Below are 21,478 nucleotides of genomic sequence, written 5' to 3' on the forward strand. Positions count from 1 at the left end.
ATTTCCCCCTCTCTGCAATTGCATTATATATATATTATAAAAAGGGCTTAAATTTATGAACAATTAGACTTAAATGATCTGCTAGTGTTGACTTTGCACAAATCTAACTTACCAAACCTTGGAGAATAGTTGAAAGAATTTTCAAACACTTTGTACAGTCCCCCTCCCCCTCAACCCCCCCCCCCCCCCCCCCCCCCCCCCCAAAAAAAATATCAATCTAAATTTGTTGGAGTCAAATAAGTTAATTTTTTATATATCCATATTTCGCCCTAAAACTATGGGAGGATCCCCGCTACATTTTCATAGAATCAGAGTTGATGCACAAGCTTTTTAATGCAGTTGAACATTTGAAAATAACATGAGTTGATGCACAGCTTTATCAAAAAGTTGAGTATGTTTGTATATGTACATATTTATTACAATAAATAATTAGTGGTTATAATATGCTTTAATTTGAAGGCAGTGCTAGTGTCTAAAACAATACTTTTTGTGACATGAGAATTACTATATCTAAGTTGATGACTACAAAAAAAATTGTAGGAGAAGTACTACAAAAGTTCAAAACAACCACTTGAGATGACCTAACAACTCGTCACCCTATATACAACAACATCATGCTTAATTGGTTCATCCTACACGACACAACAGGACAGCATAAAAGCTCCTACTAGCTAGTAGGAACAAAAAAAAAACCATTGGCACATAATGAGCCAATATATATAGAGCTAAAACATTAGTTTAGATCTTGGCAAGTATAGCCGTATATCAACCTTGAAAATCATTAATCAGTTGAAAATATTTATGCTGTCCACAGAAATATGAATGTAGCCCAGTCATTAGTCACCAAATGGGTGAAAACTGAATAACCTCATACAGTTCCCATTCCACAGTTCAACCACCCACATGTTAATGCTGAACTGAAACCAAAGATCACAGGAGAGTAGCAAAAGCAATGGAGCACAAATCGCTAATGTCATAGGTCAACCCACCTAGAAATGAATGCAGAATATTTGAAGGTAAACATCCTCAGGTACTAGAGGAAAAGAAGATTCCATGAATAGGAAATTAGGAGTGCGCCATTTTCAGAATTTACTGAAGGGAAACCTTCAACATATCAATAGCACTGTGTGTTCTCACATCACACAACATTATTAACCATGCTCCCAGATAACATTACATAAGACAACACTGTTGATCTCACATCGTCAAACAACAGCAGATAACATTATTAACCATGCCGGGTAATAAGGTTCCATAAGGGTTATTATGAGGAGAAAGAAGTCCCAGGAGCCAGGACAGTCTAATAAGAAGCTGGATGGTGGCTTTATTCCAAGTTTTTCGACTTGCATGAGATATAAGGCACCAACATCCAGGCATGTGACAGCTTAGTTCCGGACTTTCTTCCGCTTTGGAACAAACTGTCGAGCCCATAGATGCTTCCCTCGTATCACGAACTTGACCCTTGGGTTCCCACGAAGGATGTGGAGGATTGTCTCCTGTGTGAAAAAACAGATGTGTGCATAGAGTGGTGGCCTAGGTTCAACTGGCTCCTCCACGCTTATGACTTCAACACCTCCAAAGTTCCTGTGAAATTAAAGAAATACAATAATCAAAATTAAGGAGCCAACAGCCATGTATCTCAAAAACTTAAAAGTTCCTTTACTTTTAGTGGCTGGGGAAATGATTAGCTGTTTACATTATATATATCTTAATAAGTTAAGTATTGCATTGTACAATCATAAACTGTGCATAGAAATTGATGCATTTAGCACATAACAAAAATTTTAGGTGAGAGTGCAGTTAAAAAAAATTAGGGCTGTTAGTCTGATGCTGTGTGTATACTAGATGCAGAGCTCATCTGCATCACATCTTGTATCGTTTGAAAAGCTATCACTGGTAAAAGGTAACATGTTCATCACCTACAAGTTTCATACTTGTGGAACAATGAAGTTTCTCACATAAATGGTTGTTCTGGCAGTTCCATCTTTTAAATGGAAGCTATGAAAACGTGGAAAAGTACCGATTACTGATAAAACTTGTCCACCTATAATATTGTAGATTGTCAAGTAGGACCTCAAATTATATAGTTTAATTTTGTTCTTCTGCCAACTGTATAAATCATGTGATCAGGTACACAAATTAAACAGCAAATTAAATATGTTTTGCGTCCTTTTTGTCCAATCAGTGACGTACCCGCCAATCAATCCCTAGTAGACTACATAATTTGAGATATATGATGAATATGTGGTTCACCTTATAACATTCTATAGCATAAATACCTATGTAGTCGATCTGTGCACTGTTGTATACCTAACAAGTTGGTTAATAATATTTCTGGAAAGAAGGGGCTAAAAGTACCCCTGTGGTACAACATGCATTGGCCCCTGCGGCTTTACCTACGCATTATGTAACAATGAGTATGACACCTGAATGAATCAGTTTTAAAATTCAAATTTTATTAATCAATCCAACATCTCTCAGTAAATATTTCGTTTATCAACTGTAACATTTCGAAGTCAGCAACCCAAAAATCCACCATTATTTACATATCTGTAAGTAATTTTAATAACCTGACAAGAATTGACTTTACCCCTCAAAGAATTCGTATAGTTCATCTGCAGTAAATGGGTAGCCATTGGAGAAAGTCACGAAGAGAGTTCTCTCGTCGCGTGGTATACTGGGCTGTTGCTGCACCCAGATCTGTAGCAAAATATGTGAAAGAAAGGTATTAGGTCTTGTAACCACCAAGATAATTGAATAAATGATGTGCAGACGACAAGGACAGTGAAACTTAGCAAAATTCTTACTGGATGAGCTTCTGGATCATCCCTTAAGTTCAGGCTATCAAAAAGAGTCGCCAAAGGGTATGTTGATAGGCACTGATCGATTGGATTTTCTATATCTCTGAGGATCTGATTTTTTGGGGATGGCATGCTTCTAGAACTTGAGCCTTCTTCATGACTCGGAGTACCAGTAAAGGAGGCCTTGATCTTAGACAAAAGATCCTTCTGCAGGAATGTTTAGGGAAAGGAAAAAAATTAGAAACATCTTTCAACATCTCTCGCAGACTCATAGCTCTAAGTACACTCTTACCGTGCTCATCATAGCTTTACCCTTCATGTTATGGTGCTGAACTTGTTGATTGGTACGGTAGATACGTTCCTTTGCCTCTGCTATTTCTAGAATATCTTCTAAAGCCTTGTAACAGAAATTGTTGAGGTAGAAAACAATACCTTCCATAGCTTCTTTCTGGAAATAGCCTTGTTCCTCAGATCTATGATTGAAGTGACTAGACTTACGACGCAGAGCTTTAATGAACATTTTTCCAGCATAGGCAATTCCCCGGAGATGATAGTTATCGAATGATTCTATGCTTGCAAGGAAATCAGGATGACCATTCCCTTCAAGCCACAACCAAAAGGAGATTATCTCCATGGAAAGGGAACACTCCATCTGAAGGGAAAACACCATCCGGGAGAACAACTGGCGCACAATCATATGGATTGAACTAGTAGCATTGAGTAGATCGGGCGGCGCCTTGGAAGCCATGAAAGCCAGTGAAGGAAGTGAGGAAAGAGGAACTTCGAGTTTTGAAACGAAGGGGGGGGGGGGGGGGTCTGTTGAGTGAAGAAGAAAATGGAGTCTTGACTAGGCTTATCAGTTAAGTATATGCATAAATGTTCACAATGGGTTGTTTCCAATCCCTGTCCACGTTAGCTAGATGGCCCACAATGCATAGATTGGAGGATAGGCAGAGGTGACAAAATAAGCATACGAAGCAAAAGCTGTACTCATTAAAGGTAGTCACATTTTGAGCACACACCTGCCAAATAACTGATGAAAATTTGCATCTACCACCTTTGATAAGTTGGAACTTTAGAAAAGCACATCGATTTTCTCTGTGGTGTCTACAGATTGTAAAAATAAATGCTGCAAATCCAAGTCTACTGAAATGCCCTTTGGATAAATAAGGAAATTATACATGGTAGAATTGCAAATGTTCACAAAAGACAAAGTTGGTAAACTTTAATGTTCCTCTAGAAGAAGGAAATGCGTTCAACAAGACTGGTTTTGCAGAAAAGGATTTGAACGGTACACATGAGATTTAGTAGTAATCATTTGAGATAACTCATAATGTAGAATTAAATGTATTTTTAAAATTATTTTTCTTTAGATGGATTCCAAAATTTTAAGTAAAAGATTGAGTAAATATGTTTTTGAAGTACAAGTACCTACCTCCTCCATCTCAAAATATCGAGCGTATGGGATTAAGGAAAGTCAAACTTGGTACCTTTTGAGCAAAACAATTAATTGAAGTATGTCCATCTTTGGTACAAAAGATGCATCACTAGTTTAACTAATATATTTGTTTTGTTGAAATTGGTAACATATTATAAGAGAAATTGGTAGTCGAAGTATATATTCAAAGACTTCATCAAATCCTAATTAAATATGCCCTATATTTGGGGACAAAGGAAATACTAGCAAATATAATTTTAGGAATATATATATTCCACAAAGTGGTTGCTTTATATTTATAAGATTTATAAAGCACCACTTGTTCATCCTAATGACCCTTTATAAAATATCGGTCTTGCATTTTGGTTTATCCAAAGTCAAGCTTCGCTAACTTTGCTCAAGTTTATAGAAAATTATATTAACATCTACAATACCAAGTGACTGCACTATCATGACCTATGTTATGGTAGATTTAGTGGAACTAATTTGACATTATTGACATTTGTGTATTTTTTAAGCAAAGTTAAAGTTTGACATACAAATATGGAGCATTCATGTTTTCGGTAGCAACCACCAATACAAGCTAGTCAAAGTCACACAACTTTGGATCGAAAGAGTGAAGTGAGCTAATACAACCGATCACACAAGAGCCTAGCTAATTAAGCTACACAAGAGATCAGTTAGTTTCATTAGACTTAAAACCATTCGCTTCACACAAAAAGGATTGTAATTTGTTCATCTGTTGCACCTGTGTGAGCTATAAGATCATGTAGTTCGCTTGTATGGAAGAAGTGTGACTCTCCAAAAGTTCACTGACATAATGTTATGTAAAATGAGCATGTGTTGGGAAAAGAATAATGAAACATGTTGAGGTAGGGATATAGTGGCAGCTAAGTTTTTGACACGCTTGGGAAGATATTTGTATTCGAAGTGGCAATTACTTCCAAATTTGATAATATATGTACGGAGCCGGAGCCGTTTTTGCGTACGGACAGGGATCTGCCAAAAGTACGTGGCTTAATTTGTCCAGAGGGCTCCGTCTACATCAGCGGAGCGATCACGGATGAGCCGTGCCAAATGCTCCCTTATCCCGACAACCCATTTTTTATGAGAACCGACACGTTGAATTCTGGCCCGTTAATGACATAGAAGATTACTAATTCATGTAGCATGGATGAACAAAAAAACTGCCTTCCACTAATAAGGGTCACCTTGGAATGCAAGAAGCACTATTCGCGTGCACGGCTGTTTAGCCCCGTGTACACGCCGTGTAAACGCTGCACAGTGGCACTTACCGTGCCCGTTTAATCATTCGTTTACCCCATTTAATCACCATTTAGTCCGTTTAAATGGCCGTTTTGCTCGAATAAATAGCTAAGCGGTAGGTGACCGTTTAGTCTGTTTAAACGTTTAGGATAACACTGGCAGGAAGTTTAGAGGAGTTTTATAGGAAAATTTGACAATTTGATCCCCTTGATGGTTTTCTAGATAAACCCTGTTGAAAACACAGATTCACCAAAATCATGGAAATGGTTAGTTTAAGCCCCCTAAGTCTTTGTTGGTGATCATTTTCATGTATGATTTCAAGTTATATTGATGGTTCATGATGGATGGTAACTACCGTAAATAGAGGGCCGAGGGAGCAGGTGCTATTGATAGTCACCATGTGGCAACAAAGGCTAGCATCATCATCGTGGCCCAGAACACCTCATCGATTCTAGCCCCACGACATAGGCTGTGATTGACCCTAGTGGCGGTTTGCTCTAGGGAGAGGTGTGACGAGACTCGTCATCCCCCCTTCTGTAAGCACTCCAACAAGTACACTGCCCCCCCTGATTCTTTCTTTAGCTATGATGCCCAGGTGTTAGTTTTTTCATCTTAAGGGATTCTTGTTGCAGGGAGCCTCATTCCTTGGGTTTGCAATTGCGAAGTCATTAGGCATCGTGAACCCGCCCATATGGCTGGGTCCATTGTCAAGCCGCAGCAGGGCTATAGTGATTGTAGCTCGACGCCTTCCTATCATGACCTTGTGTTCGCCTACCGTGGCTGAGGACTTCTCCGATGCTGGAAGCGGCGGCAGGGGTGGTCAAGAGGGAGGCCCCAAATGTAGGAGAAGTTGGTGCAACTATTGCCTTGAAGGGGGGGAGCGGACTTGTCATCCGCCATCGACCCCCCACTCACAAAGGCGACAACTGGTGGTGCTGATGGGATGGCCCTGGTTCTTCGCATGGAAGAGGTGTTGGGCCTAGCAAAGGCTCTTTTGTCTGGTCGCATCCTATAGATCCCCACAAGGCTCTGTTGGTGAACACACATGGCCGAGTAGGCCGTGTAGGCTAGCGCCTCCAAGACTCAATGAGGGAGTCCGAATGACCTTGTCAAAGCTGGTCAACATGGCCACCGTGGTTGTCGGATTGAGTGCGGAAGGCCCAACGGTTGATGGCCGATGAGGTCGTGGCCTATGGGCAGGTGGGCCTTCTTTGCCCTGCTTTGTCCTTGAGCTCAATGCGCCAGTTGTATTTTCAGTCGGATGGTGTGGTCATCCCTTTCTTTTCTCACAGGAGCTGATGAGGACTTCATTAGAAAAAAAACCCAATTCCTACGCTTGGCCTACCGGATGCAATCAGGGGGTGTTGCAGACCATGATCGCTTGGCCAAGCCAGAGGCAGAGTTATGGTGCTTGTGTGAGGAGCTGGGAGCCTCTCAGAGGGTGCAGATAGTTGTGTGAGGGTCCTGATCAATGCCATCAGAGGGGTTGACATCGCCTAGGAGTGGCTCATGGAGCAGGAAGCGTGAGCTCAATCTTAGATCAATTTGCTGATGACCCAGGTGGCTAGCCTCAAGGGATCAATGCCATCGGAGGGGTTGACATGGCCTAGGAGTGGCCTCATGGAGCAGGAAGCGTGAGCTCAATCTTAGATCGGTTTGTTGATGACCCAAGTAGCCAGCCTCAAGGCGACAACAGCCATTCAAGAGATGAAGCGTACTATGGCGGACGCTGCTCGAAATGAGGATGAGTAGGGTCATCGGTGCCTCGAAGCTGAGTGCCAAAGCCTTCATTCCACTTGCGCTGGTGAGTCCTCATTGTCTGCATCATGCTTTCACTTGGCTATTGTACCCAGTTATGGAGCAGTCACTTTCTTAGGGTTACGTGTGGAGGTGCTCTTGGATCTAGAGGCGGAGGACGACCATAGAATAGAGAGCGCAATAAGTGGCCACCGAGCTAGTGGCGTTGACCATCTCCGAGCAGGCTATGTGTGATGTCATGCTTGGCGCTGGCCGGGTGAATACCAGCTGGCACTTTGCCTTGAGGAGCCTCACCACCAGGTGGACCTCCTAATCTCCAAGGGGATTCATAGTAGTGTGCTTGCAGCCTTGACGTTGATTGTCTCCACTACTACGATGGTGTTGATTATGATGCCATTGGGCAAGGGTACTCGTCAAGAAAGTCCAACGATGAGATCCTTGCCATCGGCAATTCCGCCGCTCGTGGTGTAGAGGTCCTTGCAAGCAAGGTGTCGGCTGCCACTGTCTGCCTCTAGTACCAAGCCTCCAATGCATGAGAGTTGTCCTTATGAGTGTGTCACATGACATGGGTGATCCTATTGTAGTGAACATGCTATATTTTGTGTGTATATAGCATGTGATTGGCGCATTCGTTTGTCATTTTGCCATTTTTTAGTTTTCTTCTCATTCAAGTTTGGAATGTGATCTATTCCCCTTAGTCTTGAGTGAATAGCAGCGTGTTTTAGACTAGGGGCTGGCCTGTGGGGCTTAAACAATGTGCTACCTGATGGCGCTGTAAGACGTCGGGAAGCAGGTCGCAGATCCATTATGATGCGAGAAGAGAACGAGCAGAGGCAAGAGCTCCATTCCCTTTGGCCCCTTTTGTCCTAGGCGAAGCATCGCTTCATTTCCCTTTTGACTCATGTGCAGGTTCCTGGCCTTACCCCGGGGTTGGTCCACGAGGCTTGGTCAGAGCGACCTCTTGGTACAAACGAGAAGTAGAGAAATGGATCATTGATTCACCATGGCGTACGGTGCAAATGGGAGAAGTTTGTAATGGGTCACTGGGATGATGACAAACAGCGCTACGCTTTTGGAGCTCATATGTGTATGCCTATATGTGTAGCCCCCGTGAGTGAGTCATGTGCAGCTGCTGGCGCATGTCAGATTGGGTCACTTGGGATGTAAACGACACTAGAATTTACAGTATGGGTATCATGTTCTTTGGCCTACTCTATAGGTTGGCTCTAGTCTTCTACGGGTGAGCTTACATGTGTATGTGAATGTGCTTAGGTAGAGAGGCTAGGGATAGAGTAGACATAACTGATTGGTGTACTGGAAGCCATTGATGATCTTGCCATCATTGCTCGGGGTGTGGTGAGCCACCGAGCACATGCTCATGGTAGAGTTGTTGCAGTCTCTAGGCCGCAAGCTAGTGAGGGTGCTTCTCTAATGCTTGGAGCGGTCGTAACCAGTGTGATTTGACCTCTCGGGCAGCCTTGGGTCGATCAATTGCTGGATCGACATCCTTGGCGGCCTCGTGAGCCCCCGGGGATGGGTTCTTCTCGTTTGGCTTATGGAAGTCCTTGGCTGGAAGGGCTCGTGTGTTTTGATGCCTGAGTCCTCATGGCACGATGATGTCGCAGTAGTCATGTCTCCGCTTCTGGGTGTTGTTTCTTCTCTCGATAAAGAGCTGGCATGACCTATCGCTGCGGAAGTGGGCTCTGAAGGCAACGTGGCATGGTTCGCTCAGCACGGCATGTCGTGCGCTTAGAGGGCCCACTTCCTTGGATGCACAAGCCTCTGTGTGAGAGCTGATAGTTTGTATTAGCGTGATGGACGGCCAGTTCATCATGAGGGATTTGACCTCAGTTCTAGGTTTGGCCTTGCGAGGCCTAGCGCCAGATGGCCACTCGATCACTAGTGTTGACATCACATTGCAGTGGATGGTTTTGTCGCTTGTGTGTGCCCTGACTTGTTGTGTCTCACTGGTGGTGGAGACGCCGCTCAGGGCGTGGCTCTACCGTAGGATCCAGGCTTCCCGTGCGGTGGGCCTGGATAGGGTAGAGGTTGGTGACCGGCGTTAACCTATCAGCATGGATGATCTCGTGGTTTCCCAAGAGGATGTGGCCACCGAGGGCCATTCCGTGGGTGAGCTCTCCATGAGCCATAGGGCTCTAGTTTCCTAGGCAGAAGACCTAGCCGTGACTGGTGATTAGAGAGGGTACTGCCCCCCTATGTAGGTGAACTCTGGGATGCAGCCGTTGGGGGCTGTTATGTGAGTGTGTTTGCCATAGGCCATGGGGTTTAGGACTCTAGGGTGGAGGACCTGGTCATGGCCAAGGACAGACGTGTGGTGTTGGCCCATCGATGTTGGTGGATTCAGGGTTCCCATGACTGATACGGCCACTATGGGTTGTTCCATGGGTGAGTCCGTCAATGGTGCAAGGAGCCATCATTTCCTTCTCAACAAATAGAGTACGCAACTATCCCCTACCTAGCACGCCAACTATTGGTGTTTTATAGACCGACTAGTAAATTTATTACGATTGTCATGCAGCTCTAGGAAGACGATGGTAGCATCCAAAAGACATGAGGAATTATACTGGTTTAGACCAGAGCACTATGTCTAGTCTCAGAGAAGATCGAGTGCATGTTCCTCGCTTGAATGCTCTAAAGTTCTTACAATGGGGGTGCAAGAATGGTGGAAGAGGTAGGAGATTGGAGCTAGAGCTGGAAGATGGATTGCCCAAATGAATGATTCGAGAGTCTGATGCCTTGCATGGGTGCCCTGGCTGCCCTTATATAGAGTCTGGGGTTAGGTCACATACAAAGAAGGAGGTTCTTTCGACCAAGGGATCGTGATCTAGAGGGAAGGAACCTAGCTAACTTGGCTTGCAAGGAATGCCATCTTGTCTTGGCGTAGTGTACGTCCGGGCGTGGTTGTTGTGATGGTCTTACGGCCACATCGTGGCATGGGGTGGCGTGGTGCTACTGTGCCAGTTGTGGTGGCACTATAGGCACGGTGGTGATTCGCTAGCCATCCTGTGCGATGTGGTCTCACCGTGTCCTTCGTCATCGCCTCCTGATCTCCCGGGGTGTTGTACGGGAGTTGGTAGCCACCCCCAGGTCATTGGTCATCTTGCAATTTGCGGAGCTGGTGGCCATGATCCTGAGCTCTGGGGTCATGGCCTTCGTTGGCTTGGATGGCCTCAAAAGTCAAGGCCGCTGTTGTGAACCCCATCTCATAGTGGGTGGGGTCGTACACCCATCTCGGTGGGCCGTATTTGGATGGTGAGTCACCGTACTGACCTCCACTGCCTAGTGGTGTTGTCTTGTCTACACTGCGTGGTGTGGGGATGGCGTCTGACCAGGCTAAGGGGACTGTTGTCCCTTGGTCCTTGCGGGGTTAGTGCAGCGTGCCTTCTCTTATCAGAGCAGGTGCGCCTGGCAGAGTTTGATCTCTCCCCGTTGCTCCTAGGGGTCAGGACGGAGGAGAGGTTGGGTGATGCTGCGCGTTGTGCGGTGAAGGCAGAGAGAAAGGGGTTATGGCTAGCCCCTACCTTAGTGCTTGGCCTAGGTCCACATAGCTTAGCTAGGCCTCGATCGTTCGGGCTTATACCAGCTCATGTACCGTGGGCGCCCGAGCGGCTAACTAATCGATGCCTTGAGATACCCGGGGTATCATAACCCCGACAATAAGCATGAATATTCATGAGTTACTTGAAAGAAAAAACTAGAAGCAACCAAGTAGTTATAAACCTATAAAATTAGTAAATTACATGGTAACTAGTTCAAGATCTTATCTAGGAGGATAGAATGTCTACTTTTGCTCCTCGTCAATATACATGCCTAATACAAACATAACAATATTGTCCAAAGGTACTTACCAAAAATAAATTTTACCCTCTATAGATTTCTTTAGCATGACAATTGCATCAAGGTCCATCAAGAAATGTTGAATCCTAATCTTGCTATTTGGTACTCCCACTTCATATTACTTTCCTCAATCCCTAACGCTTCCTCTAGCCACTTCGGTTACCACAACACAAGCTGCTAATATACTTAGTATGCATCATCTATCTCCTTGCTTACTTGTATGTGGCCACCACCGTACCCCCATCCTACTCCGTGTACACTAATAATTGTCTTTACCTACTTCAGTTTCAAATTAAGGAAAATGGGGACATTTGTGGTTATTTGCATTTTGCTACCTACTTTGCTTTACTTTAATACATCACCCCAACTACAACTTAGAAAACTAGAAAAAGGAAGCAATGTTCTGTCTCGCTCACTTGCCTACTCCCCTTGCCCCTGCCCCACTCCCCCCGCCCCTGCCGCTGTCTTGATCTCGATCTCAAATCCAAGACCTTCTTTTCCAATCCCCATCGATGGTACCAAATCGTCTCACTCACAAATCACTTGCCATCTCATGCTATAAGGATCGATCTTCGAAGATGTTTGTAGTGATAGGACGGTGATGGTGGGGAAGATACGCAATAGGAGCAACGACCTCGATCCACAACAACATGGCATCAATTTGAAGAGATGGTAGCTTCCTTCTGTGAGGTGGACTCATCCCCTTCTTCGTTCGAGCAAAATTTTGTGAGGTATTGAAAAGTTCTATTTCCCTTGCTTTCCCCAACATATTAGTTTGGTGTAGATGGCTTTATCCCTCTTTCATGCTTCAGTTTGATGAAGACTATGTATGGCCTTAGACTATTACAATATAGATATTCCATTAAACCATGAAATGAAGAGTGAATAAGATAATTCCATTAAACCATGAAATGAAGAGTGAATAAGATAAAGTATGATTCATTCTCAGCACAACCAGTAATCATATCAAATCTTCCTAGGGATGAACAAAGGCATATGCAGGTAAATACTACAAGAGAAAAATCATGTCATTATATTTAATATTAAGATATTGGTACTCAGCTTCTACCATGTTATCCTTTTTTGTGTCAAATGTAAGAGAGATCTCACTCATATTCTGAGGCTTTCTATTCCTTCAATGAAATTCATTAATTTGGTTTCGTTGGAATCACAACATTTATAAAATAGAGATTGTCCTGTATTTTACCAAAAATAAATTTTACCCTTTAGAGATTTCATCGGCATGACATTTGCATCAAGGTCCATCGAGAAATGTTGAATCCTAAGCTTGCAATTTGGTCCTCCCACTTCATATCACTTTCTTCAATCCTTAACGCTTCCTCTGGCCATTTCGGTTACCACAACGCTAGCTGCCAACATACTTAGTATGCATCATCTGTCTCCTTGCTTATTACCTGTATGTGGCCACCATCCTCGGCCTACTCCGTGTACGCTAATAATTGTCTTTACCTACTTCTATTTCATTTTAATTAAGGAAAATGGGGACATTTGTGGTTATTTGCATTTTGCTACCTACTTTCCTTTACTTTAAGACATCACTCCAACTACAACTTAGAAACAAGAAAAAGGAAGCAATGTTCTATCTCAATCACTTGCCTGCTCCCCCTGCCCCCTCCCCCACGCCCCTGCCACCGCCTTGATCTCGATCTCAAATCAAAAACCTTCTTTTCCAATCTCCACTAGTTGGAACCAAATTGTCTCACTCCCGAATCACTTTCCATCTCAAGCTATAAGGATCGATCTTCGAAGATGTTAATAGTGATAGGGCAGCGATGGTTGGAAAGATACACAATAGGAGCAGCAACCTCGATCCACAACAACATGGCATCAATTTGAAGAGATGGTAGCTTCCTTCTGTGATGTGGACTCATCCCCTTCTTCATTTGAGCAAAATTTTGTGAGGTATTGAAAAATTCTATTTCCTTTGCCTTCCCCAGCATATTGGTTTGGTGCAGATGGCTTTATTCCTGTTTCATGATTTAGTTTGATTAAGACTGTGTATGGTCTTAGACTATTAAACCATGAAATCAAGAGTCAATAAGATAAAGTACGATTCATTCTCAGCACAATCAATAATCATGTCAAGTCTTCCTAGGGATGAACAAAGGGATAGGCAGGGAAGTACTATAAGAGAAAAATCATGTCATTTAATCCTAAGATATTGGTACTCAACTTCTACCATGTTATCCTTTTCCTGTGTCAAATGTAAGAGAGATCTCACTCATATTCTGAGGCTATGTTTTCCTCCAATGAAATTCATTAATTTGGTTTCGCTGGAACTGTTTTGGCATCCAATAATTTTGGTTTAGTCTGTTGATTTGGTCTTTGTGGTAGAGCCAGATACCCACACTACAAGTCAGTCCTTCAGCACCCCTTGGGTGCCCACCCACCAATCCACCTTTTCTCATCCCCATCCCTTTAATATGGAAATTTGATTTTTTTAATAAATAGATGAAAGAGCATAGGTGGGATACATAGGGCGTGTTTGGGACCGCGGTTACCCACCGCGCGGTGCGGTACTTGTATCGCGACGCGAGGGCCGCGGTGCCGAAAACGCAGACGCTAGTTCATTTGTGCAGTTCCGATGCCGTGTGCGGGGAAAAGAATCATCGCACTTTGAGAGCGTTTGGCGCGATTCTCGGATTGTTTTCACTGACGCCGCAAGAAACGCGGTCCAAAACACGCCCATAATGAATTTAGACTCATGTAGTTTCATAATAGAGTCAAGTCTACTAGCGCAATAACTTAGTGTTAAAAGTGAGTAGCGCATGCACAATAATCATATTTGTCGTCTATTTTGACAGTACATCAGCAAAATCCTAGGTGCATGAGGCGGTTTGTCTCTTGAGTCTGACATCATGTCTTAAAGATATGTGGGTTATATAAAGATAACTACGGACAAACCTACTAATATAGAACACATATTGTGAAGTTTATATCTTAATTAAAACTTCTCTGTGTGCTTAGGTATAGGTTGAGAGACAACCAAGAGACTACAGAGTTGTAATGGTCTTAGCCTAAAATAGCCATTATAGACTAATACTTAAATGGTTTGTTTTTCATAGAAATGATGACAAATATATTTCCCCCTCTCTGCAATTGCATTATATATATATTATAAAAAGGGCTTAAATTTATGAACAATTAGACTTAAATGATCTGCTAGTGTTGACTTTGCACAAATCTAACTTACCAAACCTTGGAGAATAGTTGAAAGAATTTTCAAACACTTTGTACAGTCCCCCTCCCCCTCAACCCCCCCCCCCCCCCCCCCCCCCCCCAAAAAAAATATCAATCTAAATTTGTTGGAGTCAAATAAGTTAATTTTTTATATATCCATATTTCGCCCTAAAACTATGGGAGGATCCCCGCTACATTTTCATAGAATCAGAGTTGATGCACAAGCTTTTTAATGCAGTTGAACATTTGAAAATAACATGAGTTGATGCACAGCTTTATCAAAAAGTTGAGTATGTTTGTATATGTACATATTTATTACAATAAATAATTAGTGGTTATAATATGCTTTAATTTGAAGGCAGTGCTAGTGTCTAAAACAATACTTTTTGTGACATGAGAATTACTATATCTAAGTTGATGACTACAAAAAAAATTGTAGGAGAAGTACTACAAAAGTTCAAAACAACCACTTGAGATGACCTAACAACTCGTCACCCTATATACAACAACATCATGCTTAATTGGTTCATCCTACACGACACAACAGGACAGCATAAAAGCTCCTACTAGCTAGTAGGAACAAAAAAAAAAACCATTGGCACATAATGAGCCAATATATATAGAGCTAAAACATTAGTTTAGATCTTGGCAAGTATAGCCGTATATCAACCTTGAAAATCATTAATCAGTTGAAAATATTTATGCTGTCCACAGAAATATGAATGTAGCCCAGTCATTAGTCACCAAATGGGTGAAAACTGAATAACCTCATACAGTTCCCATTCCACAGTTCAACCACCCACATGTTAATGCTGAACTGAAACCAAAGATCACAGGAGAGTAGCAAAAGCAATGGAGCACAAATCGCTAATGTCATAGGTCAACCCACCTAGAAATGAATGCAGAATATTTGAAGGTAAACATCCTCAGGTACTAGAGGAAAAGAAGATTCCATGAATAGGAAATTAGGAGTGCGCCATTTTCAGAATTTACTGAAGGGAAACCTTCAACATATCAATAGCACTGTGTGTTCTCACATCACACAACATTATTAACCATGCTCCCAGATAACATTACATAAGACAACACTGTTGATCTCACATCGTCAAACAACAGCAGATAACATTATTAACCATGCCGGGTAATAAGGTTCCATAAGGGTTATTATGAGGAGAAAGAAGTCCCAGGAGCCAGGACAGTCTAATAAGAAGCTGGATGGTGGCTTTATTCCAAGTTTTTCGACTTGCATGAGATATAAGGCACCAACATCCAGGCATGTGACAGCTTAGTTCCGGACTTTCTTCCGCTTTGGAACAAACTGTCGAGCCCATAGATGCTTCCCTCGTATCACGAACTTGACCCTTGGGTTCCCACGAAGGATGTGGAGGATTGTCTCCTGTGTGAAAAAACAGATGTGTGCATAGAGTGGTGGCCTAGGTTCAACTGGCTCCTCCACGCTTATGACTTCAACACCTCCAAAGTTCCTGTGAAATTAAAGAAATACAATAATCAAAATTAAGGAGCCAACAGCCATGTATCTCAAAAACTTAAAAGTTCCTTTACTTTTAGTGGCTGGGGAAATGATTAGCTGTTTACATTATATATATCTTAATAAGTTAAGTATTGCATTGTACAATCATAAACTGTGCATAGAAATTGATGCATTTAGCACATAACAAAAATTTTAGGTGAGAGTGCAGTTAAAAAAAATTAGGGCTGTTAGTCTGATGCTGTGTGTATACTAGATGCAGAGCTCATCTGCATCACATCTTGTATCGTTTGAAAAGCTATCACTGGTAAAAGGTAACATGTTCATCACCTACAAGTTTCATACTTGTGGAACAATGAAGTTTCTCACATAAATGGTTGTTCTGGCAGTTCCATCTTTTAAATGGAAGCTATGAAAACGTGGAAAAGTACCGATTACTGATAAAACTTGTCCACCTATAATATTGTAGATTGTCAAGTAGGACCTCAAATTATATAGTTTAATTTTGTTCTTCTGCCAACTGTATAAATCATGTGATCAGGTACACAAATTAAACAGCAAATTAAATATGTTTTGCGTCCTTTTTGTCCAATCAGTGACGTACCCGCCAATCAATCCCTAGTAGACTACATAATTTGAGATATATGATGAATATGTGGTTCACCTTATAACATTCTATAGCATAAATACCTATGTAGTCGATCTGTGCACTGTTGTATACCTAACAAGTTGGTTAATAATATTTCTGGAAAGAAGGGGCTAAAAGTACCCCTGTGGTACAACATGCATTGGCCCCTGCGGCTTTACCTACGCATTATGTAACAATGAGTATGACACCTGAATGAATCAGTTTTAAAATTCAAATTTTATTAATCAATCCAACATCTCTCAGTAAATATTTCGTTTATCAACTGTAACATTTCGAAGTCAGCAACCCAAAAATCCACCATTATTTACATATCTGTAAGTAATTTTAATAACCTGACAAGAATTGACTTTACCCCTCAAAGAATTCGTATAGTTCATCTGCAGTAAATGGGTAGCCATTGGAGAAAGTCACGAAGAGAGTTCTCTCGTCGCGTGGTATACTGGGCTGTTGCTGCACCCAGATCTGTAGCAAAATATGTGAAAGAAAGGTATTAGGTCTTGTAACCACCAAGATAATTGAATAAATGATGTGCAGACGACAAGGACAGTGAAACTTAGCAAAATTCTTACTGGATGAGCTTCTGGATCATCCCTTAAGTTCAGGCTATCAAAAAGAGTCGCCAAAGGGTATGTTGATAGGCACTGATCGATTGGATTTTCTATATCTCTGAGGATCTGATTTTTTGGGGATGGCATGCTTCTAGAACTTGAGCCTTCTTCATGACTCGGAGTACCAGTAAAGGAGGCCTTGATCTTAGACAAAAGATCCTTCTGCAGGAATGTTTAGGGAAAGGAAAAAAATTAGAAACATCTTTCAACATCTCTCGCAGACTCATAGCTCTAAGTACACTCTTACCGTGCTCATCATAGCTTTACCCTTCATGTTATGGTGCTGAACTTGTTGATTGGTACGGTAGATACGTTCCTTTGCCTCTGCTATTTCTAGAATATCTTCTAAAGCCTTGTAACAGAAATTGTTGAGGTAGAAAACAATACCTTCCATAGCTTCTTTCTGGAAATAGCCTTGTTCCTCAGATCTATGATTGAAGTGACTAGACTTACGACGCAGAGCTTTAATGAACATTTTTCCAGCATAGGCAATTCCCCGGAGATGATAGTTATCGAATGATTCTATGCTTGCAAGGAAATCAGGATGACCATTCCCTTCAAGCCACAACCAAAAGGAGATTATCTCCATGGAAAGGGAACACTCCATCTGAAGGGAAAACACCATCCGGGAGAACAACTGGCGCACAATCATATGGATTGAACTAGTAGCATTGAGTAGATCGGGCGGCGCCTTGGAAGCCATGAAAGCCAGTGAAGGAAGTGAGGAAAGAGGAACTTCGAGTTTTGAAACGAAGGGGGGGGGGGGGGGTCTGTTGAGTGAAGAAGAAAATGGAGTCTTGACTAGGCTTATCAGTTAAGTATATGCATAAATGTTCACAATGGGTTGTTTCCAATCCCTGTCCACGTTAGCTAGATGGCCCACAATGCATAGATTGGAGGATAGGCAGAGGTGACAAAATAAGCATACGAAGCAAAAGCTGTACTCATTAAAGGTAGTCACATTTTGAGCACACACCTGCCAAATAACTGATGAAAATTTGCATCTACCACCTTTGATAAGTTGGAACTTTAGAAAAGCACATCGATTTTCTCTGTGGTGTCTACAGATTGTAAAAATAAATGCTGCAAATCCAAGTCTACTGAAATGCCCTTTGGATAAATAAGGAAATTATACATGGTAGAATTGCAAATGTTCACAAAAGACAAAGTTGGTAAACTTTAATGTTCCTCTAGAAGAAGGAAATGCGTTCAACAAGACTGGTTTTGCAGAAAAGGATTTGAACGGTACACATGAGATTTAGTAGTAATCATTTGAGATAACTCATAATGTAGAATTAAATGTATTTTTAAAATTATTTTTCTTTAGATGGATTCCAAAATTTTAAGTAAAAGATTGAGTAAATATGTTTTTGAAGTACAAGTACCTACCTCCTCCATCTCAAAATATCGAGCGTATGGGATTAAGGAAAGTCAAACTTGGTACCTTTTGAGCAAAACAATTAATTGAAGTATGTCCATCTTTGGTACAAAAGATGCATCACTAGTTTAACTAATATATTTGTTTTGTTGAAATTGGTAACATATTATAAGAGAAATTGGTAGTCGAAGTATATATTCAAAGACTTCATCAAATCCTAATTAAATATGCCCTATATTTGGGGACAAAGGAAATACTAGCAAATATAATTTTAGGAATATATATATTCCACAAAGTGGTTGCTTTATATTTATAAGATTTATAAAGCACCACTTGTTCATCCTAATGACCCTTTATAAAATATCGGTCTTGCATTTTGGTTTATCCAAAGTCAAGCTTCGCTAACTTTGCTCAAGTTTATAGAAAATTATATTAACATCTACAATACCAAGTGACTGCACTATCATGACCTATGTTATGGTAGATTTAGTGGAACTAATTTGACATTATTGACATTTGTGTATTTTTTAAGCAAAGTTAAAGTTTGACATACAAATATGGAGCATTCATGTTTTCGGTAGCAACCACCAATACAAGCTAGTCAAAGTCACACAACTTTGGATCGAAAGAGTGAAGTGAGCTAATACAACCGATCACACAAGAGCCTAGCTAATTAAGCTACACAAGAGATCAGTTAGTTTCATTAGACTTAAAACCATTCGCTTCACACAAAAAGGATTGTAATTTGTTCATCTGTTGCACCTGTGTGAGCTATAAGATCATGTAGTTCGCTTGTATGGAAGAAGTGTGACTCTCCAAAAGTTCACTGACATAATGTTATGTAAAATGAGCATGTGTTGGGAAAAGAATAATGAAACATGTTGAGGTAGGGATATAGTGGCAGCTAAGTTTTTGACACGCTTGGGAAGATATTTGTATTCGAAGTGGCAATTACTTCCAAATTTGATAATATATGTACGGAGCCGGAGCCGTTTTTGCGTACGGACAGGGATCTGCCAAAAGTACGTGGCTTAATTTGTCCAGAGGGCTCCGTCTACATCAGCGGAGCGATCACGGATGAGCCGTGCCAAATGCTCCCTTATCCCGACAACCCATTTTTTATGAGAACCGACACGTTGAATTCTGGCCCGTTAATGACATAGAAGATTACTAATTCATGTAGCATGGATGAACAAAAAAACTGCCTTCCACTAATAAGGGTCACCTTGGAATGCAAGAAGCACTATTCGCGTGCACGGCTGTTTAGCCCCGTGTACACGCCGTGTAAACGCTGCACAGTGGCACTTACCGTGCCCGTTTAATCATTCGTTTACCCCATTTAATCACCATTTAGTCCGTTTAAATGGCCGTTTTGCTCGAATAAATAGCTAAGCGGTAGGTGACCGTTTAGTCTGTTTAAACGTTTAGGATAACACTGGCAGGAAGTTTAGAGGAGTTTTATAGGAACACTGGTAGAGAACCGAGCTTTACTCCCGGTGGGGAACCCCCTCTAGTCCCGGTTCCCCACCCGGGAGCAAGCATCCGGGACTAAAGGGGGGGTCCTTTAGTCCCGGGTCAGGAACCGGGACTAAAGGAGGACCTTTAGTCCCGGTGGGTAACACCAACCGGGACTAAAGGTGCCTCCTGACATGCCACGATGGCCGGCACCTTTAGTCCCGGTTGGTAATACGAACCGGGACTAAAGGTTTTTTTCTTTTTTCTTTTCTTTTCATTTTTTTGTTTTCTTTTCAAAATAGGTTTTCGAAGTCGTATTGTACGCTGCTAATTATACATTTATATGCGCATATAGTATGTTTCGGTTCAAGCACAATGAACGTATTAAATCACACAATTCAAGCATAGAAATATATATATATATATATATATATATATATATATATATATATATATATATATATATATATATATATATGCATGCATCATATATATATTTACATGCATGCATGCATATGTGTATTTTACATTATATTATTTCATGTGCATATATTACAAAAGATTGCATTATAGTTGTTGTGACATAACAAGTTTCTTCTCATCCTCTAGCTTGGCTTCAATGGCAGTGTTGGGTCGAAGTAGAACTCGCCCTTGGAATCGATGACCTGCTCATTAAAAAATCTGGCTATAGACTCTTGAATTGCTTTGATTTGGTCTTGCCGTATGACCTTTTCCTCCAACCATCGAGTCTACAGGTTTGAATTAAAGGAAAATAAATTAATATATGTACATATATATATATAAAGACATAGTAACACAATCAATAATAATAATTAAATGAATATATAGTGTATTTTTAACGTACTTTGAGTCTCTCTGTAGGAGTTCTTTGGGAGAGCACCTTGATAAACTTGCAAACATAGTAACCACAGTAGTTGTTCCCCTGTTCCTGCCTCAGACACCACTTTACGAGAAAAAGATTTGTCATCCAATCTGGTGATCCGGTGAAAGCTATATGTTTAATTAATAAAGATGATGCGATTCAGGGGACTTACTTTCAATGGGATTACATTCAGTGGCGCTTTGCATTTTTCCATGTGTTGCTTCTCAATAAAGGTTTTCCAAACACTGCCCAATAAAAAATTTGCCACGTCATCAGATATAGTTAATCATCATGTTTGTGTGTATATATAGTTGCTAGAGATCCCGAAATTACCTCTGGATAATATCTATCATATCTTGGTAGTCTTGTTGTGGTTTTCTCATCGAGTCATAGATTATCAAGTGACTTTTCACCAGATCGATGTCCATCAATATCCAGTGATTGCTGCATGTGTTTATAGGATATAACGCATAACACTCATTAATTAACTAGAATCAACATATGAGCCATTAAGGCTATGATCGACATGATTAACACTCACTTGAAGTTATAGGGAAAGAGTATATCCTTCTTGTGGCGTTGGTTCACTAAGAAGTTCATGAGGTTACTCTCTGACTCAGACTTCCAATTAGTCATTGGAGTAATTGGGTCTTTGAATACTATATGGGGATCAACAAAACCAATTTCATTGCAG

The 21,478-nt window shown here is 41.3% G+C and overlaps 2 protein-coding genes across 2 annotated transcripts; both read right to left on the reverse strand.

Annotated features, from left to right (window-relative positions):
* Nucleotides 1-1,385: 1,385 nt before the first annotated feature.
* LOC136551257 (uncharacterized) lies at nt 1,386-3,549 on the reverse strand. Its single transcript, XM_066542842.1, has 4 exons — nt 3,094-3,549; nt 2,784-3,008; nt 2,591-2,688; nt 1,386-1,584 (listed from the first exon to the last, which is right to left on the reverse strand). The coding sequence occupies exons 1-4, from the start codon at nt 3,547-3,549 to the stop codon at nt 1,386-1,388; spliced, it is 978 nt and encodes a 325-aa protein (XP_066398939.1).
* Nucleotides 3,550-15,607: 12,058 nt separating this feature from the next.
* Nucleotides 15,608-17,771, reverse strand: LOC136551258 (uncharacterized). The gene is made up of 4 exons (XM_066542843.1): nt 17,316-17,771; nt 17,006-17,230; nt 16,813-16,910; nt 15,608-15,806 (listed from the first exon to the last, which is right to left on the reverse strand). Exons 1-4 carry the CDS (start codon nt 17,769-17,771, stop codon nt 15,608-15,610), a joined length of 978 nt encoding a protein of 325 aa, XP_066398940.1.
* Nucleotides 17,772-21,478: the final 3,707 nt, after the last annotated feature.

This window comes from Miscanthus floridulus, chromosome 4, assembly GCF_019320115.1.
Source record: "Miscanthus floridulus cultivar M001 chromosome 4, ASM1932011v1, whole genome shotgun sequence".
NCBI lineage: Eukaryota > Viridiplantae > Streptophyta > Magnoliopsida > Poales > Poaceae > Miscanthus > Miscanthus floridulus.

Excerpts from the sequence above, each read along its gene's own strand:
- LOC136551258 (XM_066542843.1), bottom strand. The coding sequence starts at position 17,771 with ATGGCTTCCAAGGCGCCGCCCGATCTACTCAATGCTACTAGTTCAATC. Across the intron at positions 17,231-17,315 it reads GTAAAGCTATGATGAGCACG|AAGGATCTTTTGTCTAAGAT; the intron begins GTAAGAGTGTAC and ends ACATTCCTGCAG. Across the intron at positions 15,807-16,812 it reads CTATACGAATTCTTTGAGGG|GAACTTTGGAGGTGTTGAAG; the intron begins GTAAAGTCAATT and ends TTAATTTCACAG.
- LOC136551257 (XM_066542842.1), bottom strand. The coding sequence starts at position 3,549 with ATGGCTTCCAAGGCGCCGCCCGATCTACTCAATGCTACTAGTTCAATC. Across the intron at positions 3,009-3,093 it reads GTAAAGCTATGATGAGCACG|AAGGATCTTTTGTCTAAGAT; the intron begins GTAAGAGTGTAC and ends ACATTCCTGCAG. Across the intron at positions 2,689-2,783 it reads GAATTTTGCTAAGTTTCACT|CAACAGCCCAGTATACCACG; the intron begins GTCCTTGTCGTC and ends ATCTGGGTGCAG.